Source organism: Cinclus cinclus, chromosome 15 (genome assembly GCF_963662255.1).
Source record: "Cinclus cinclus chromosome 15, bCinCin1.1, whole genome shotgun sequence".
In the NCBI taxonomy this organism is placed as follows: Eukaryota; Metazoa; Chordata; class Aves; order Passeriformes; family Cinclidae; genus Cinclus; species Cinclus cinclus.
Window position 1 is genome coordinate 3,841,356 of NC_085060.1, and position 18,741 is coordinate 3,860,096.

The following is an 18,741-nucleotide window of genomic DNA, read 5'->3' on the forward strand; positions in this document are numbered from 1 at the left end:
GGTCCGGTCCGGTCCGGGACAATAAAACGGTTCCACGGTCTCCCGGGCTGCGGCCGCTCCGCCCCGCCGGCAGGGGGCGCGCGGCGGGTGGGCGCGTGCGCGCGGCGCGGGCGGAAGGGGCGGGCGCGGCACCGGCGGCACGTGAAGGTCGCGGCGCGGTGGCACCGGGAGGGACCGGGGGGGGGGACACCGGAGCGCCATGGACGCGCCGTCCGCTGCCGGGTTGGGCGGGGCCGACCCCCAGCTCCAGCGCTTCATCGAGGTGGAGACGCAGAAGCAGCGCTTCCAGCAGCTGGTGCACCAGATGACCGAGCTCTGCTGGGTACGGGCGGCGGGAAGGGCCGCCGGCTCCGGTGACCCGGTCGCGATGGTGGGGCACAGGCGGGCTGGGAGGCCGCGCAGACCTTTGTCCCCCGGGGGGAGGAGGATGAGGGGGACAAAATGGAGCCGCCGTGGGAGCAGCCCCAGCTCCGGTGAGCACAGAGCGGGAGGGGGCGGCTCTCCGGGAACGGCGGGGCGGGGAGAGACACGCGTGGGGAGGGGTCCCGAGGGGTGAGGGTCCCAGGAGGACCGGGATCCCGAGGTGGGGGGAGCGCGTCCGGGGGCTGGAGATGCCCAGAGGCACGGCCCCGGTGCGGGCTGCGGTGCCCCCCGGGACCAACGGGACCCCGCTGTGTGCAGGAGAAGTGCATGGACAAGCCGGGCCCCAAGCTGGACAGCCGGGCTGAGACGTGCTTCGTGAACTGCGTGGAGCGCTTCATCGACACGAGCCAGTTCATCCTGAACCGGCTGGAGCAGACGCAGAAATCCAAGTCGGCCTTCTCGGAGAGCCTGTCCGACTGAGCCGGACCCAGCCGCGCCACGCCAGGCCCTCGCCCGTGACCGCTCCTGGTCACTCCGCTGCCCGAAGGAGCCAGGATCAGCTCGGGGGAGGGGGGTTAGGATTTAATTAAATGCCAGTCTCGGGGAAGTTGCAGCCAGATGAGAGCCCACAACAGACACAAGGACGCTCCAGGTCGGGGTGATGTGCTGCTCCTGGCCCCGCGGGCCAGCGGCCGCCTTTGTGCCGGGACCCCGGTGCCGTGCAGGGAGCGTTTGGAATGTGCCCCCTCGGCTGAGCAGAGGGCTGCTGATGCTCGTTTCATGGATGGTCGCAGCGCTGATGGGAAGCTCGGCTCTGGGTGAGGCCAGCCCACGGTCGCTGCCTTAAATAGTGCTGCACAAACCAGCCCTCCTGGGCACATCCTCACCTGCCCCCGGGCACCATCGCTGTGCTGTGCAGGCTGGGACAGGCACCCTGAGCAAGAAGAGCATGTTTGGAATAGTGATCATCCCAGGCAGTGCCGCTGCTGGAAAATATTTCCAGGCTTCTGTAGGTAAATCATTCATATGGCCAAGTGACCAATTTTCACACTGCAGCACAACTCTGTCGATGCTGACTTGCTCCATTAACTGCTTTCCCTGGGTAAATGTAATAAATATTAACTGGGTCAATTTTTAATATGAGATTCTCATTTTTTCAGATAGATCACTGTTGAGAATGGAAAATCTGGCCTTCTTGTCACTCCCCCTCCTTCCCAGTGATCCTAGTTATGGCAAAATTAGTAGGAAGGGGGCAAAACTGTCTTCTGGCTAGAAGGCCTTTTCTGAATTCTGATTTGTTGCTCAATTAATTTGATCTCATGAATCAAACTTGTTTCTGGGAGAGGCTCTGGCCTTTCCTCTTCTTCCCTAAAAAGTTAACAGCTCCTGTTGTCCTGGAGAGTTGTTTCTTTAGAAAGACTAAATGCAGGGAATAACTAACCAGCTGCTTTATAACCTCGTGCACCTTCACCTGTGGAGGTCAGTGATGGGAGGCCTGTGGGTGTGTCTTCCCGGACCTCTGCCCCCAGCTCACAAAGAGGAGCTTCAAACTGGAAAAACAACCTACTACTGATCAGCTCTCCGGGAAGGCAGCAGCATTTCGGCAGTGCTCGTATGCTGCAGGGCTCTGAGAAGCCTGGAGTGACAGTGACAGTGGTCTGGAGCTCTACACAGGAGCCTGGTAAAGCAGTTCTGCACACAATGCACTGCAGGGGCTGCTGGATGGAGCGTGTGAGCTCCTAACGTGGGTGGCTTGTAGCCAGCAGCCTTCCTGGGAACAAACTCAGAATGTGTTCAACAGCTATTGCAGATGTAAACCCATGTCACTGAGGACACAGCTGTCTAGTTATCTGTAAGAAACTTACCTCAAAAGCTAAAGCCTAGGTTCCCAGAGTAGGTGATTCCCTCTCTGCTGTAGTAACTTGAGTTTCTCTGGAGCACTCACAGAGTTCTTCCTACCCCTATGATCCTCTGTGCCTTCCAGTGTTCACCCACCTCTTGGTATAAATGTATCACTGACCACTTGGTAACTGAATAGATAGTTTTTAATAGAATACAGGAAGCTTCATCAACCTGCACACCAGATGCTGCATGAAGAGGCTGATCCCTCTAAGAGCCACAGTAGCATGTGGCAGTACCAATGAAGTTTCCCAGTTTGGGCTGTATTCTGTTTTTGGATGTGAATCTGTAAATAAATTCTAGCACAGTGAGCAAAACCAAGTACTTGACAGAGGAATTTTTGCATTAATACTCTCTGTACGTCACCTTTAAAGCGAGACATCCATCTTCTCTCTCTTAGCACCATGTTAGATCATTCTGTAACTGTTAACCCTGGTTTTAAAGAACAGTGTGAGCCTCCCCAAATGTGTGATCTGCTGTGGAGTCAGGGTTAGCACTGTGTTAGTGCTGCAGGCCTCTCTCTGCACAGCTGAGGTCTGAGTCCTGATGAGGGCAGATCAATTCTTCACATAAAGAACAGTGAAGAAGCACAGGGTGCCAGGAACTGGGCACTTCCCAGGGCTCCTTCCTGTAGCCACAGGAGGCTGCTGGCCCTGTCAGCACAGTGGTGCCTGGGGCAGGCAGAGGGTAACTCACAGCTCCTGCAGCAGCATGTAAAGCCTTGGCAGTGGGAGCAGGAAACCAGCAGTTCAGACACTTCCTCACCTGCTTTCACTTCTTCTCCTCCTCCTCCTCCTCTTCCTCCTCTGCACTCTGAGAGCCCTTGTCCTCCGAGGGCAGCAGAGGCTGGTGCTGACAGGACTGATGTCTGTCTGCCCTGCCTGGCTGCAGGAAGAGGGGCAGGAGGTTGGGGGTGAAGGGAATGTCCCTGAAGGCATGCAGGAGGAAGATGCCGGACACGATGGTGAGGAAGCCACTGATGGAGCCGATGATGTTGTCCAGCACCATGTGCTGCCACTCCTTGAAGAGGATGGCAGAGCACATCATGACTGCTGTGGTGAACAGCACGTAGTAAATGGGTGTGACCACAGAGGTGTTGAAAATGTCCAGGGCTTTGTTCAGATAGTTAATCTGGGTGCTGATGCAGACCACCAGGCACACCAGGAGCACCCAGGCCAGGGGTTCCTTCAGGATTGGCTTCCCAGAGAACAATTCTTTCAGCGCAATCCCCAGGCCTTTGACACAGGATACAGACAGTGAGCCAATGGCAGAGCAGACCAAAACATAAACCAGGACGTTGCTCTGTCCGTAACGGGGTCCAGCCACAAAGATGAGGAGAAGGGAGCTCACCAGGACACACACAGCAAATACAATGAATCCTTGGAGAAAGAAAAATTCAAGAACTCCATCAGAACACAGCAGCACCAGTGACAGATATGACTGAACAGCAAGTAGAGATGGAGGACAGGCAGGTAACTGCCCCATCAGCCTTCGGGCCTCCATCTGAAGGAAATGGGGTTGGAAAGCCTGAGCAAAGCTGCTGAGACAGCAAGAGCTCATTACATTGTGGTCACAAGTCAGGCTGTTGGGGACACAGTCTGAGAGGATCAGAGGCACAACCAGGCTCCACAACACTAACAGAACTGGAAAACTTTTGACCAGTCCAGCAGGAGGCCCAGGAAGGTGACAGAAGGCTTGGGAAGCCGTAGCTGAACTCTGCAGACTGGTGGGATAAAAAGGAAAGTGCCACATCACAGGAATGCTCTGCCAGTGCTCCCCCAAATGAGCAGCATCTACCTTGTTACTCTGCTTTGCCCTTCTCTTTAAGCTTGCTTCCTCCATCTCTTTTGGCTTATTCTGCTATTTGTATTGTTGCCTACATCATATCCTTGTGACTTGATTCATCCTCTAACATAAATAATAGGGCTACCTGATCTTGGGCATAACTCCTTGAATTCTTTTACCTTGAATTATTCTGTCTGGATTTCCTCCTCTGTCTTCTCCTAGCCACACCACTACCACCCTTATGTACAGGAATTCCTTCTGCAATTCCTGGCACTGCATAGGCCACTCCCTTCTGCTGACACCTCACTTCCCAGCTCCTCACTTTTTGCACCTATACCTCACAACAGTAAAAAACCCATCCCACTTGGTAACTATTAATGATTCCAGTGGGGTGTGCAGAACAAAAAATAGCTCAGTTACCATTTACTTCAGCCCTTTCCAATCTATCCAAGTCGTATTCCATTTTCTACTGTCATTAGCCTGAAGTCAACAGAAATCCTTTTATTTTAGTACCTGGGTCTTTCAGCTTCTCTGCCATTGACTCCAGGCTGGAAACCTCTTCTTCCTGTGGAGCATGGATCACCATCACAGTAGAGCCCAGGATACTCAGCATGCAGCCAATCTTCCCGTGAACATTCAGCTGCTCATTCAGGAAGATGGAAGACAGAACAGCACTGAAAAGGCAAAAACAAAACAAAACAAAACAAAAAAAAATTCCAAAACAAATTAGGACAAGAAACGGATACCTGAGGGAAGACAGCAGAGCAACTGCTATCACTAAGGGCTGGTAGGTGAAGTGAGGCTGTTTCTGAGGCTGCTTACCTAACAAGGACACTCAGAGCACCCAGTGGAGTTACCAGTGTTGCAGGAGCAAAGGCATAGGCAGCAAAATTTGCAGCTTCTCCAACTCCCACTGCAAGAGAAACTCCTGTGAGCATCAAAGTGGCAGCAATTCACCATAATACAGCCTCAATTTCCTCCTGAGCATCCTGTTAGTCTGAGGTACGTTGAGCAACCAGGGGAAAACAGCAGCAGCAAGAACAAGCAGAAACCCCACACAGGTTCTCTTGGGAAGAGAAGGCTCGGTGTTATGTACAGTGATCCTTAGTCACATGTGCCTCTACAGTGAGCAGCAACCACAGGAAAGTATTTTCATCATTTCCACAAAGCTGAAAGGCATCTGTCCTTTTCCTGGAACAGCTTTTACAGCTTTATAAAGGGTAAACCAGTTACAGTTAGTTCTTAGCATTGAGAAGTGTGAAGAAAAGCTGCTGAAATTGCTGTACACTGTGCTGGATGTGCCATTATCACTACATCCTCAGGGCAGGCCACTTCAGAAACATTTAACCCAACCCAGTTAAACCAGCTCCTCAGGTCCTGCTTAGCAAAGAAACTTGGTAACACATGAGACTTTAGAACAGCTTAGTTACAATGAGGTAAACATCATCATCAGAAACTTGGATAAAACTCAAACAGTCAAACAAAAATGGTAATAACAAAGCAAGAAAGTGACTAGAACACACTCTTAGAAGAAAAGGCTCTAGAGTAACCTAATTGTGGCCTTCCAGTATGTGAAGGAAGCCTACAAGAAAGAGGTGAAGAGACTTTTTACAAGGGCATGTAGTGACGAGACAAGGGGGAATGAGTTGAAACTTAAAGAGAGTAGGTTTAGATAAGATACCAGGAAGAAATTCTTTCCTGTGAAGGTGGGGAAGCCCTGGCACAGGCTGTCTAGAGAAGCTGTGGCTGCCTCATCCCGGGAGTGCTCAAGGCCAGGCTGGACAGTGCTTGGAGCAGCCTGGGATAGTGGATGTTCCTATGGAAGGGGGTTGGAACGAGATGATCTTTAGGGTCTCCACCAACCCAAGACATTCTGTAATCCCATAATAGCGTGCCTCACCGCAGTCTGAGCGCGGTACTTACTGCACAGCAGCCCTGCCCACCAAAGCCGCTCTCGCAGGTACGCGTGCCCTCCTTGCCCTGAGTGCGGAGGAAACAAACGAGAAACCTCGGATGAAGCCAAAAAAATTCCCGTCACGACCTTCGGGGCAGGCAGCGGGATCAGCGCCCGGGAGCGGCCGTACCTGCCCTGGCGCGGCCGCACAGCCGGAGCAGCCCCTTCTTCTTCAGGACGAAGCTGACACCGATGAAGGCGCTGGAAGCCAGGGCCAGCCCCAGCCCCGCGCCGAACCCGGGCCCCATGGCCAGCGGCACTCCCCGGCGGAGCGGGGATGGAGAGGGGCTGGAACGGGGAGGGAACGGGGACGGAGAGGGGCTGGAACGGGGAGGGAACGGGGATGGAGAGGGGACGGAACGGGGACGGAACGGGGATGGAGAGGGGCTGGAACGGGGACGGAACGGGGATGGAGAGGGGACGGAACGGGGATGGAGAGGGGCTGGAACGGGGACGGAACGGGGACGGAACGCGGACGGAACGGAAGGGGCGGCGCTCCGGGCTCGGCTTCCGCGGGACGGGCGGGGCCGCACCGGGACCGGACCGGGACCGGACCGGAGCGGGGCTGGGGGAGGCTCTGGCAGCAGTGCCGTGCTGGGGTCTCCGTGCAGGAGCCTTCCCGAGGAGCAAGTGGCGGCGTGCTGGTGGCAGAGCTGCAGGAGGCGGGATGAGCAAGGGCAAGGACGATGCTCCGCACGAGCTCGAGAGCCAGTTCGTGCTGCGGCTGCCGCCGGTAAGGGCTCGGCTCGGCTCGGCCCCTCGCGGCCCCGCCGGTCACACCGAGCTCAGCCCGGGCCGAGGGGGCGTTTAACAAGGCAGTGGGGAAGCTGCGGCTCTGGGAAGGGATGTGGGAGCAGGCTGGGTGCTTTGGAGCCGTTCCCACCCTTTTGAACGGATTTTTCACGACCTCCCCTAGAGACGTGTTCCTGCCACTCAGAGCAGGAGGCTCAGAGACAACCTAGAGGGTTTGGGAGGATCTTTCTGTAAGGGTAGAGATTTAACAAGTACTGGCTCTTTAGTTGCAGTGGCTGTAAGTGCCCTCGTTGCTGTTTGTTAGATGCTTAAAGCTGAGACTGTTTTTCTGGCGACTAGAGACACGATGATAAACGAAAGCACAAGTTCCACCTCACCAGGAGGAAGAACTTTCCATTGAGAGTGTCAGAGCACTGAAACAGCTGTCCAGGGAGGTTGTGGAATGTCTTTCTCTGGAGACATCCCAAACCCACCCGGATGTATACCTGTATCACCTGCTTTGGGTGACCCTGCTTTGGCAGGGGGCTTGGACTGGATGATCTCTTCTTCCAACCCCAGTTATTCTGGGATTCTGTGAGACTGTCCTGCTGAGACCACAAGGCTTGTTGAGGGCAGCTCTAACTGCCCACAGTGCTGTGGAGCTCTGGCAGGTGTCTCTGTCAGGGACCTCACATCACTGTCACACCTGTGCTGTGCCAGGGGTATGGAGAGCACTGAGAACAGCAGGGCCAAGGGGTTAATGTGGTAACGAGGAAAGTGCTGTTCACCGTGGGTCTCACAGTTACTGTCCAGCATGTGGATGGCAGGTGTTTAAAGCTGGGTAGGTTGGGCAGAAGCCTTTGGTGATTCTTGGAGGAAGCACATCCGCTCCTGAAGAATTCCCTTCTCAGGAATATGCCTCGACTGTGCGGCGAGCAGTCCAGTCTGGGAATGTCAACCTGAAGGACAGGCTCACCATTGAGCTGCATGGTGAGTGAGCAGGACCAGGCATTTCTGCCTGTCCACAGGTGAAGCTGTGCCACTTGCATGTGTTGTCCTGTGAAGTCCCCGCTGCCCAGGGCTGTATTGCCCAGGGTGGCTGTTGAGCCACAGCACTGACCTGTCCCCTGGTTCTCCCCAGCTGACGGGCGCCATGGGATTGTCCGTGTGGACCGGGTGCCACTGGCAGCTAAGCTGGTGGATCTGCCCTGCATCATCGAGAGCTTAAAAACCATTGACAAGAAAACCTTCTACAAGACAGCAGATATTTGCCAGGTATGAGCTGTCCTTCTTGCCTGCACCAACACCTTAATTCATTGCTCACCACTCCAGGAAAACCCTTGTACACTTTGGCAACTGGACACACATTATAACATACCTAACTCCTGTATCTCACAGTATTAGCAGTTTAAAATTCCCCATTCCCCTTGGTATTTAGAAACCTCATTCCTGAAGTGTGAAATAGGATTTCCTTTGTGATAGCTTAACTGCTGCTGTATCCAGCTGATGCAGCTGTGTTTACCACACTCTGCCCCTGAATCCCTTTGGCTCACAACATGCAGTGGGCAGTCACTGTTCCTTCACATCTTGGTGTTCATATGGGGATTCCAGATGCTTGTTTGCACTGTGGATGGTGATCTCTACCCACCTTTGGAAGAGCAAACTGTGGCCACTGACCCCAAGGCAAACAAGAAGAAGGACAAGGACAGAGAGAAGAAATTCATATGGAACCATGGCAGTGAGTAGAGGCTGTGCCAAGCCCCTCCACCCCAGTACCCTGCATCTGAGCAGAGTGCTCACATCTGCCGTGTGCTGGCTGTGCTGCTGCTCCTTTCCACAGCTCTCTCTGTTGCAGAAGGGATCTCCTCCCTTCTGACACGTGCTTCTCTTACTGGGCCATCTGCCTGACACATGAAATCTGTTTCCTCTATCACAGTCACTCTTCCCCTGAAAAATGTACGGAAGCGGCGATTCCGGAAGACAGCTAAGAAAAAGGTGAGTTGCTTCTCACCCAGAGGCAGATGAAGGGCTAGGAGGGCAGAGACATTAGAGCTGTGGCTGTGATTGGTCCAGAAGTCATGTGTTTTCTTAACATTTGTTCACTTTTCCTTGCCCAAGATGAGGGTGAGAGTAGGATAGTAGATTTAAATATTTCTTTGGGCACTTCCTTTGTACTTTCAAAGATGCTCCTAAGGGGAAGATCTTCTGTGCAGAGTTCTGCTGGACCTCGTTCCTGTGGCTCCCTTGCTATACCACATCTCCTGCTCATAGAGAAGAAAGGAAGAAATACTCACATGGAAATGAAGCTTCACTCATTCCTGCTTTCCCAGCTTAAATCTTCTCTTTATGCATGGCCCATTCCCTTCCCCAAATAGTACCACTGTCATTTCAGCTGGGGGAGTGGCAACAGATGGAGCTCAGAGACTGTCTCTGTGCATATGCACAAGCCAGGCAAGGTGTTGGGGAGATGCAGCACCCTGAGGCTGGAAGACTTGTTCTTCTCTCCTTTGCAGTTTCTCAGAAGAGAACAGGATTGAGTGTGATTTTGCATGACATTTGGGAAACAAATTACTTGAGACATTCTTGGAGCCCACAGGAGAGATTTGATGTCACTGCAGTAAAATTCTGGACTAATTTAAAAGTGCAAAATGAAGCCTCCTTTTGAGTGGGATGGGAAGGAGTTGAGTTGAGTTGACCGTCAACACCTCAAGGACTTTCTGCATAGACACAGAAAGTCTTACAAAATATGTAGTATAAGCAGAAAAGTGAGAGCACTCAACCTACCAAAGTACAGAAAAGATGGATTTTTTTTTTTGGAGGGGGAGGGTGTGCATAAATTACTTCACAGTTAAAATATGAGCAAATTCTGAGCAGAAAGCAGAAGATAAGAAAGCCTTGAAACAGTGCTCTGTCCAGAGTTGGGGGCTTGGAGTTGGCCAGCACCAGCAGCATGCACAAGGCATTTAACAGTGTCTCTGTTCTCTTTCCCCTCTCTGGCTCAGTATATCGAATCTCCTGATGTGGAAAAAGAGGTGAAGCGTCTCCTGAGCACCGATGCTGAGGCTGTCAGTGTCCGTATCCTTTTAGTGGGAAAAAAAGCTCCGGAGTAGGACAGGACGTGTGTGACCTGGGGCTTCTGGAAAGAGCAAGCTGAGCTTTGCGTGGGGGTGGGACACTGGGAGATAAACATGCAAGAGGCACTGAAGTTTTGGAGCTTCATCTTTGCCTCGTTCAAAGCTTACTGTTTCCTCAAGGTGACCTTTCTTGTGGACTGTGCTGTTGTACTGAGAAGGAACTGAAATAGTAGAGAAGTCATCAGAAAAGAGGTCTGGGATGTTTCATCCTCAGTATCCATAGGGACAAGGCAAGACTGGTTGGAGTAGCAGTGATCTGCCATTTTTTACCTCTTCAATTATAACTGCATCTTCCAGGTTCTTCCTTTTTCCTTGACTCACCTGTTCCTGCTTGTCAGGCTGGGAAGTCATTGCTGAGGATGAAACAAAGGAAGTTGACAACCACGGTTCACTCACCAGCCTGGACATCTCCTCCCCAGGGATGTCAGGGCATAAGCAAGGCCATGGCTCCTCAGGTACAGTGGGGAAAGCTGTTTTATTTCTAGATATGGTCCCTGGCAGGCAAAGGGCACTGACAGGTCATCATCTGTGTTTTAACCCTTTTGCCCCCACCTAGAACACGATGAACTGCGGGAGATATTTAATGATATCAGCAGTAGCAGCGAGGATGAAGATGAGAGGGATCATCACGATGATGAAGACCTGAACATCATGGACACTGAGGAAGACTTGGAGAGACAACTGCAGGACAAGCTGAATGAGTCTGATGGGCAGCAGCAGGAGAATGAGGGGTCCAACCAGATCGGTGAGTGGCCAGCAGAGCATGGCAGAATTGTTGGGATGCCAGGCAGACTGTGCTTCCCAGCTCTGCTGCTGCTCTGGGTCTGAGCTTACTCTCCCTTCCAGCCATGGGCATCCAGAAACAGATTGATAACCTGAAAAGTAAACTCCAGGAAACTCAAGACAGGAGGAAGCGCCAGGAAGATCTCATCATGAAAGTGGAGAACCTTGCCCTCAAGGTGAGAGCTCTCTTGGAGTCTCTTCAAACCTACTTAACACTGACTCACTCAGGCTGATTTGGAGAAGGCAGGAGCCTTTGTCTGCTGGCTTAAAAATAGTTGTGGCCATACATACTCCAGCATTTCCCTGTGGAGGCAAAGTAGCCTGTGAAACCGGAGGAGATAAGAGGGTGTTGTCACTGCACCATTTGACATGTTGTAGCTGCACCCATTCTGTTGAGAACACCCTGGTAACTGTGGTTTCCACGTTTGTACCTGCAGACCCGTCTCCAGGCCGTGCTGGATGAGTTCAAGCAGCAAGAAGAGCGAGAGAAGCAGCAGGTGAGGAAACTTCCACTGTGGAGCAGGAGGTGCTGAGTCACAACACTGTTCTAGGCTTGGCCTGATAGAATTCCCTCAGTCTTCTACCACAGCAGCAGCTGTGAACTCCAGTGTTACAGCTCAGGTGGGGTTGTACCTCATCTCTAGTGGAATGGAGCTTCCCAAGGCAGAAGGAGATACAAAGAGTAGGGTTGACTGCAGCCTTCCTTCTGGAGGAGCCAAAATACGTCCAGTCAGCAGTCCAGAGCTGCCAGGATTGCTGCTTGGGGTAAAACATGAAATAAACCTGTTAGCACCCAAGTACAAGGAAGGCAGTGGCTGTAGAGTTGTGGCAGATTTCTTGCTTGGGCAGCTCTGTTCCAGTCAGGTACCAAGGCAGGAGGTTCTCACTCTCAAATCCCTGTGGGCAGTGCCAGTTCTGTCCCAGAGGAGCCCAAGCAGAGCTCCAGACAACACACAGGGAGAGCAGCCACTGGTGTGGGTTGAGTATATGCAAGAAGACAAAAATGCTGGGGCTGCCTGGGGTTCCAGATGGGCCTTACTCTAACATCTCACTCCCTCTTCCCAGATGGCCTCCCTGCAGGAGCAGTTGGAGTCCCTCATGGAGAAGTGAGGAGTGGGCCTGGGTCTTGGTGAGCAGAGCTGGAAGTGGTGGTCACCTGCCACGCTGAAGGCTTTAGTTGCACACTTCAGCTGCCATATGTGCTGCTGGGCAGTGGTAGGGGGTCCATGTCCAGAGCTGATTTGACATGCACTGTGCTGGATTTGGCTGGTGGAGCTAAAGAATTGGACTGTGCCTGTGAGAGCAGCCAAAACAACAGATTTACTGTAAATAGTCAGTGCTGGCCTCCCCAGGACAGCACTGTGCTGGTTTCTGCATCCTACTGAGTCTTGGCCTTGATGGGCTGTGGCCTGGTAAGAGTTTGTTCTTGTGGTTAAAGAATACTTGTATCTGCAAACCAAACTCTGTTAATAAAGTTTCCTTTTCAACACTGGTCTGTTCCTTTGTGGTCTCTCAACCACACAGCCCCTGGTAGGGAGACATACCTGAGTACCTTTGGTGGGACAATGCTGGGCTTCTTCCCCAAAGTGGTCTTTGTGGATCTAGGTCAAAAGTGCTGTCACTCGGTGGGAGGAACGAGGCCCTCCTGATCAGGGAGTTCCTGTAATTCCTCACAGACTATGCAGGCAAATCCCAGATTAACCTGACAGGGTGGGAAGAGGATTAGAAGGGCGGTTACAGAAAGCAACGGAGGACACTGGGGGCTTCAGTGAGTGTGTGCTAGGAGGGGACACCCTTCTCACAGCCCAAGGGCAGGGGAAGAAGGCTCTGCCCCCAGCACAGGAAGAAAAAGGTCAGCAGGAGCCCTGGAAGACGATGTGTATGTCCACATAGTCAAGAAAGAGATACCTAAGGAAGACGTGGAGCTCTTGAGCCAGTGTGTGCTGGGGTCCGTGTGATCTCTCAGCATCCATGGAGGAAACCTACCTGCTGAATGTGGAAGGGGTCAAAAAGAAGATTCTGCATGGAGGCCAAGGGGAGCTGCCAAAGCTGCAGGATGGGAGCAAGGTAAATTGTCTGGGTTGTTCTTCCAGAGCCCTGGGAGAGGGAGTGGGTATGACATCCCTGCCCATTATAGTTCATAAGCCCAGCTCCAGGTCTGGGGAAGAGTGAGAGCTCTCACAACAGCGTTGCAGGAGGAGCTGGTATGGGCAGCCACATTTCTCACAGTGACAGCTAGCAGTGCCCATGGCCTCACCTTGCACTGAGCCTGTGACATCTCCTCCCCCTGGTGCCATTAGAGCTCAGCAGCCCTGGTGGGATCTGCCTTTCCTGCTATGTGCTAAGCAGGAGTGAGATGTGGCAGTGGGTTGTTCCTGGGAGATTCTCCAGCCTCTGATCGCTGTGGGTTCCACCAGGTCCTGGTGCACAATGTGAAGGCACTCTGCACTGGGTTATAAAAGGGGATCCATAGGGAGAAGCAAGCTATAGCATGGATGGATGTTAAGACATTGACCATCTGCTTACTGTCTCAAGTGGGCAAGAGGCACAATCTCCTGCTGTGGATGGAGAGCTGCCAGTCAGATCAGCACAGTGCTGGGAGCGGGCTTGACACCACAGCTGAGGTCATTGTGGCTGCTGAGGGGAGTCTCACCACAGGGCTCTCTCTGGGGCAGTTCACCTTCCACTTCCAGACGCTGAAGGATGACTTTGAGCGGACAGTGATTGATGACAGCCGGGAAGCTGGAATGCCCATGGAGATCATCGTGGGCAAGATGTTCAAGCTGGAGATCTGGGAGACCCTGCTCAGCTCCATGAGGATTGGGGAGGTGGCAGAATTCTGGTGTGATGCCATTGTGAGTGAGGGGCCCACAGACGCCTGCTTCCCTCTTTCCTGCAGAGCCAGGACACAAGAGCTGGAGATGCTCCAGCCTTGTCTGGTGCAAACACAGGGTGTCACTTGGCCGCAGCATCAGGGGGGCTGCCCCAGACAAGGGGGTGCAGACAGCCCCCCAGGGCTGAGTGGGGTGCTCCCCTCCTTGCAGCACACAGGCATGTATGCCCTGGTCTCCAGGGGCATGCGGAGGATCGCCGAGGGACGGGACCCCCTGGAAGGCCAGAAGCACCGCTGTGGCATGGGCAACATGTTTGACTACCACAGCACGGGCTATGATGACCTGGACGAACTGCAGCGGACACCACAGCCTCTCATCTTCATCATGGAGCTGTTCCGGGTAAGGGGGACGGCGAGGATGGCCACCAGAGAGAGAACAGCTGGGAAGGCCGCTCAGCTTCTCCTGCTTGCACAGGTGGAGGACCCCTCAGCATACAAACGTGACACCTGGGCCATGAGCAAGGAGGAGAAGCTGGCAGCAGTGCCTGTGCTGCACAGTGAGGGCAACCGCCTCGTCCTGCGCAGGGAGTTCGCACAGGCGGCGGCCAAGTACCAGGAGGCTGTCATCTGCCTCAGGAACCTCCAGGCCAAGGTGAGCAGGACCAACACCTCCCCATCCCTGCCTGGGTCATGCCTCAAAGCGCTTCCCCGCGTGCCTTGGGTGCCTGGGAGGGGCTGGACACAGCCATGTGCCCTGGGTTGCTCACGGGGCAGGAGAAGCCGTGGGAGGATGGCTGGCTGAAGCTGGAGAGCCTGGTCACGCCACTGGTGCTCAACTACTGCCAGTGCCAGCTGGAGCTCGGCGAGTACTACGAGGTGCTGGAGCACACCACGGAGCTTCTCCAGAAGCACAAGGGTACCTGTGCCCTGCATCCCACCCCCTGCTGTGCCCATGGCTCCATCCCAGGGGCTCCATCCTCTGAATCCCCTATCCGTGACAATACTCATCCTCTGTCCTTGTGTTATCTGGATCCCTGTGTCCTAGTTTGCACTGCCCCTGGCACTGGTCCACCCCACCCCCCACACCATCCTTCCCCTTCCCACGCTGATCCCTGCATTCCCTGTGCCCTGTTGCCCACAGTGGCAGTGCATAGCCCAGGTCTTCCTGCCCTCCTCACAGGTGTGCCCATCCCCTGTGCCCACCCCACACTCCACCTCCCCATGTGCTTCATGTGCCCTGGTCCCCAGGGGTCTCCAGCCCCTGTGGGTGGTGGCCCTGAGCTGCAGGACCCCCACGGAGGGTTCTTCTCTCCTGGCAGACAATGCCAAGGCCTATTTCAAGCGGGCAAAGGCCCACGCTGCTGTCTGGAACGAGAGGGAGGCACGGGAGGACTTCCAGCGCGTGGCTCACCTCGACCCCTCCATGGCAGCTGCGGTGAAGAAGGAGCTGAAGCAACTGGGGGAGAGGATGAGGAAGAAGCACGTGGAGGATCGGAAGCGCTACCAGGGCCTCTTCCAGTCCTCCCAGGGTCTGAAGGGGCAGGAGAGCAGGGATGTGGGCGATGGGGCACCTCAGGGTGAGGCTGGGGTCCAGGAGACCCCTGGGCAGGGGGAGGAGGGTGCTGAGACTGAAGTAACAGAACAACCCAGGGATCCCCAGGCAGAACAAGGAACCCCCAGGGCTGGGGTGGAAGGGGCAGCACCAGGAGGAGAAGAAGCCCGGGGAGAGCCTGTGGGAGAAGAGGCAGAAGGGAAGGATCGTACAGGAGTGGGGGAAGAGGAAAACCTGGGGACCCGTGGGGCAAAGCCAGAGAGTCTGGGAATAGAGGAGGAAGATGAGAAAGAGGAGGAGAGGGAAGAGGAGAAAGAGGAAGAAAAGGAAGAAAAAGAGGAGAGCAAAGAGGAAAAGGTAGAGAGGGGGGCAGAGGAAGAAGATGGAAAATTGGAAGAGAAGGAGGAGATAGAAAAGGAAGACAAAGGGGAGAGAGAGGAGAAGGTGGAGAGGGGAGCAAAGGAAGAAGATGATAAATTCAAAGAGGGTGAAGAAGAAAAGGAAGAAGAAAAGGAAGAAGAAAAGGAAGAAGAAAAGGAAGAAGAAAAGGAAGAAGAAAAGGAAGAAGAAAAGGAAGAAGAAAAGGAAGAAGAAAAGGAAGAAGAAAAGGAAGAAGAAAAGGAAGAAGAAAAGGAAGAAGAAAAGGAAGAAGAAAAGGAAGAAGAAAAGGAAGAAGAAAAGGAAGAAGAAAAGGAAGAAGAAAAGGAAGAAGAAAAGGAAGAGACAGTAATGAAAGGGAAAGCGGACAAGGACAAAGGGAAAGAGTGTCTACCAGCAAAAATAGAAAAGCCTGAAGCAGCGCAGTGTGGGGCAATAGGAGAGATAAAGTCAGCAGGGCTAGTGCAGGGGTTGGAGCAAGGAGCCAGTGGAGCAGAGGGAGCTGGCACAGGGAGCGAGGCTCAGGCTCAGCCAAAGAGAGCCCCACATCTGAGTCTAGCCTCAGGGCTGGAGGATGAAACACCTGGAGAGGCTCTGGAAGAGGTGAGCTGCAGGGAGCAGGGAGCAGACAGTGGGCAAGAAAACGCTGGGGAAGGCAACATGTCCCCAGAGAGCTTCACCCCTGGGGATGGTGAGAAGCTGGGTGGAGGACAAAAATACCCCCCGTGCCCCACAGCAGCCAGAGAAGGGAGTGCTGCACTCCTGGAGCAGTGCAGCAAAGGGCAGGGCTGCGAGCAGCCCTGAACACAGGGTCAGTCCCCTCTGCCTGGGGGAGCAGCTGCCAGGCCACTGGCAAAGAGGCACAGCACGGGCAGCAGGGCTGCTGTACCCTGAGAGGGAGCCCCGGGGCTGGGGACTGGCCCAGCAGCGACACGGGGACCATGCTGTGCTCACCCTGCCCCGCTGTGCAGCAGCATCCCCCGCACCCCTGCCCCGACTCTTCGGCTCCAGCGCCTTTCAGCCGGGCGCCACCGAGCTCTGCTGGCTGAGAAATAAAAGCTCTTCCCTGGCACCGTGGGCTGGATTTGTTCCTGAACGTGATCGGCTTCCCTGATCGTATTCGACACCTCCCGCCTTGCCAAGGAGCCCGTGGCACAGGGATGGACGAGTTTGTGCTGCTCTTGAGAAGGGTGGGTTAAGGAGGCTGCATTTCACCCCCCTTAAGCTCCTGAATCTCTCTGCATGAGTGTCCCCAAACTTCCCTGTAGCGGCACCGTGTCAGGCACTGCCAGCCCTTCCAGGCAGGGGTGAGAGCAGGTCCAGCCCAAAAATTGATTGTCCTGGGCAGGCTTCACTAACAACCAAGTCTGGGCAGTGGAGAGAGCCCAAGAGCCCCCAGCCTTACCTGAACTATTCTTTATCTGAATCCCTTGTTGTGCCACAAAGGCACAGCGAACACGGGCAGCCCTTGGGACCTCTGGAGCTCCAGAGAGAAAGGAGGGACAGGACTGCCTTGCCTGCCCAGCATTCCACTGCTGTCTACCTCCTGCCTGGAACTGAAGGGGTTCCTACAGCCAAAGTTCCTGGGTGAGAAAGAGGGACTGTCCCCACACAGCCCCTGTCCCACCCCTCAGGCAGCCACACGAAGAGGATGAAGACGGTGGCTGGGGGACACGCCTGTGTTTGGGGATCTTTGTGCTCTGCTCACAGCTTCTGTTCTGCCTTGAGTGGCGTGGACAGCCAGGGGGACACAGTGCAGGCTGTGTCCCAGCAGCCCTGCACGAGCAGTGCCGGGATGGCACAGCAACAGGAGCTGACTCAGCCGAGACACACGGATAGAAGAGGCCAGAGCGCTGATCCAGGTCTCAGTACAAATACAAATTTATTCTCTTTCCAGAGCAGAGATGCCACAAAGCAGGGAGGACAGCAGCAGCACCACGGTACATGGTTACCAGAGCATTAGCCAGCCTGCTCCCCTCCCTGACACATCCTGGCTCCCAAACACTGCCCAAGCACCCAACCTGACCGCCTCTGCTCCCCACACCTGGCACTGGGGCCAGCAGCTCTGTCCTTATCCTGCCCTTTTTCTTCCTCCAGTGCCCCCCAAGGCTGGACCCTCCTGACCACACCCTCAGGCCAAGCCTCACTCTGCTGCTCCCCACGCTGCTCCCATCCTGCCCCTGGGATAGCAGAGGGGTCCAGCTGGGTCTCACAGGCTGGCCTGTGGTCCCTCTCACCTGCAGCCTGACACAGCATGCCCAAAGCAACCCTAATGCCACCACTCTGCCCTCCTGCCACTCACCTGGCTGGGACAGGAGACAGCAAGGACAGCCACCCACACTGCTGCCAACAGACACTGGAGAGCTACATGCTGAATACCCCTGGCTGTAAGGCTCACACCCCTTGTCCTTGGTGTGGGCACTGCCCCTCACCTCTGCCAACACCCCACAGCCAAGCCCACAGCCCTGGGGCTGATATCCTGCCCTGGTTACAACCTCCCTGGACAGTTCAGCACCGTGTCCTGTTCCAGCCAGCAAAAACAGCCCTAGTTCTGTCCTTGTAAGCCCTGTTTAAATTGGATGTTTCACCCCAGTGCGCAGTCCTGCCATGCCCGGAGGGCTCAAGCCTCTCATCTCTCCACAACCTGTGGCTCCAGAGCACCAGGACCATCACAGCCCCAGCTCTCAGTTACCCTGCAGCACCTGACTCTGCCTCTTTCTCGACATAACACAGCCCAAGACAGCCAGCCCGAGGGACCCTGGGGACCAGGAGCCACCATCCCCAAGCTGCCCTGACGGCTGGCAGAACAGCTTCCCTGCACTGCTCCATGGGACCCACTTCCAACAAGGGGCTCCAGCCCCACACCTCAACTCAAAGTTGGGGACAGCAGCAGGGCAGCTGCTCCCTGGGGGCACCAAGGTGGCCCAACCAGGCAGGATAAAGAACCTGCTGTGGGTCCAGCCCTGCAAGGCAGCACCAGCAACAGGGAAGGTGCTGCATCCCCTGGGAGCAGGAGTTGGGCTGGTCTGAAAGTGAAGGGCAGCTACACTTAAGGTATTTGAGTTTAATAGAGTGAGTCCATGAGAGTATTTAAGTACAGTATATATATATATAATATATAGAAATATATGCAAATTAAACAATAAGGCTCTGTTATAAAGACCCTCTCAGTATAAGGCTACTAGCTGGGCTGAAGCTCTAACATGGACTCAATCCCTACTCCATAAACCTCACAGACTCTCTCCTGGTGGTATGTGCCTGGCTGGCTGCAGAGCCTTGGGCAGCAGAGTTCAAACTATAAGGCTGGCAGCTGTTTACTGTTATAAAG

The 18,741-nt window shown here is 54.4% G+C and overlaps 4 protein-coding genes across 5 annotated transcripts; 3 read left to right on the top strand and 1 right to left on the bottom strand.

Moving 5' to 3' along the window:
• Positions 1-199: 199 nt before the first annotated feature.
• On the top strand, positions 200-1,457 carry TIMM8A (translocase of inner mitochondrial membrane 8A). Its single transcript, XM_062502972.1, has 2 exons — positions 200-322; positions 682-1,457. Exons 1-2 carry the CDS (start codon positions 200-202, stop codon positions 841-843), a joined length of 285 nt encoding a protein of 94 aa, XP_062358956.1. The 3' UTR covers positions 844-1,457.
• A 939-nt stretch (positions 1,458-2,396) lies between these two features.
• Positions 2,397-6,235, bottom strand: LOC134049932 (magnesium transporter NIPA2-like). 2 transcript variants are annotated; one of them, XM_062502699.1, is made up of 5 exons: positions 6,132-6,235; positions 5,971-6,055; positions 4,870-4,960; positions 4,561-4,721; positions 2,397-3,641 (listed from the first exon to the last, which is right to left on the bottom strand). In XM_062502699.1, coding segments are annotated over exons 2-5 (861 nt in total). In that variant the 5' UTR covers positions 5,972-6,055; positions 6,132-6,235; the 3' UTR covers positions 2,397-3,033. The 2 variants fall into 2 exon arrangements, with proteins under 2 accessions (XP_062358683.1, XP_062358682.1); XM_062502698.1 differs by lacking the exons at positions 5,971-6,055; positions 6,132-6,235 and having other exon boundaries at positions 4,870-5,206.
• Positions 6,236-6,588: 353 nt separating this feature from the next.
• On the top strand, positions 6,589-12,142 carry TAF7L (TATA-box binding protein associated factor 7 like). The gene is made up of 11 exons (XM_062502730.1): positions 6,589-6,734; positions 7,645-7,723; positions 7,875-8,008; positions 8,345-8,471; positions 8,670-8,728; positions 9,736-9,808; positions 10,206-10,322; positions 10,424-10,612; positions 10,714-10,826; positions 11,088-11,147; positions 11,716-12,142. Exons 1-11 carry the CDS (start codon positions 6,669-6,671, stop codon positions 11,758-11,760), a joined length of 1,062 nt encoding a protein of 353 aa, XP_062358714.1. The 5' UTR covers positions 6,589-6,668; the 3' UTR covers positions 11,761-12,142.
• A 479-nt stretch (positions 12,143-12,621) lies between these two features.
• LOC134050233 (aryl-hydrocarbon-interacting protein-like 1) lies at positions 12,622-16,217 on the top strand. The gene is made up of 6 exons (XM_062503168.1): positions 12,622-12,717; positions 13,326-13,505; positions 13,695-13,883; positions 13,959-14,135; positions 14,258-14,399; positions 14,803-16,217. Exons 1-6 carry the CDS (start codon positions 12,622-12,624, stop codon positions 16,215-16,217), a joined length of 2,199 nt encoding a protein of 732 aa, XP_062359152.1.
• The last annotated feature ends 2,524 nt before the right edge of the window (positions 16,218-18,741 follow it).

Coding starts and splice junctions, on each gene's coding strand:
- TIMM8A (XM_062502972.1), top strand. CDS start 200: ATGGACGCGCCGTCCGCTGCCGGGTTGGGCGGGGCCGACCCCCAGCTC. Junction 323..681: donor AGATGACCGAGCTCTGCTGG/GTACGGGCGGCG, acceptor CGCTGTGTGCAG/GAGAAGTGCATGGACAAGCC.
- LOC134050233 (XM_062503168.1), top strand. CDS start 12,622: ATGGAGGAAACCTACCTGCTGAATGTGGAAGGGGTCAAAAAGAAGATT. Junction 12,718..13,325: donor AGCTGCAGGATGGGAGCAAG/GTAAATTGTCTG, acceptor TCTCTGGGGCAG/TTCACCTTCCACTTCCAGAC. Junction 13,884..13,958: donor TCATCATGGAGCTGTTCCGG/GTAAGGGGGACG, acceptor CTGCTTGCACAG/GTGGAGGACCCCTCAGCATA.
- TAF7L (XM_062502730.1), top strand. CDS start 6,669: ATGAGCAAGGGCAAGGACGATGCTCCGCACGAGCTCGAGAGCCAGTTC. Junction 6,735..7,644: donor TCGTGCTGCGGCTGCCGCCG/GTAAGGGCTCGG, acceptor TTCCCTTCTCAG/GAATATGCCTCGACTGTGCG. Junction 8,729..9,735: donor GGAAGACAGCTAAGAAAAAG/GTGAGTTGCTTC, acceptor TCTCTGGCTCAG/TATATCGAATCTCCTGATGT.
- LOC134049932 (XM_062502698.1), bottom strand. CDS start 4,985: ATGCTCACAGGAGTTTCTCTTGCAGTGGGAGTTGGAGAAGCTGCAAAT. Junction 4,722..4,869: donor GCTCTGAGTGTCCTTGTTAG/GTAAGCAGCCTC, acceptor TTGCCTTTTCAG/TGCTGTTCTGTCTTCCATCT. Junction 3,642..4,560: donor AGAGAAGCTGAAAGACCCAG/GTACTAAAATAA, acceptor TCTTTCTCCAAG/GATTCATTGTATTTGCTGTG.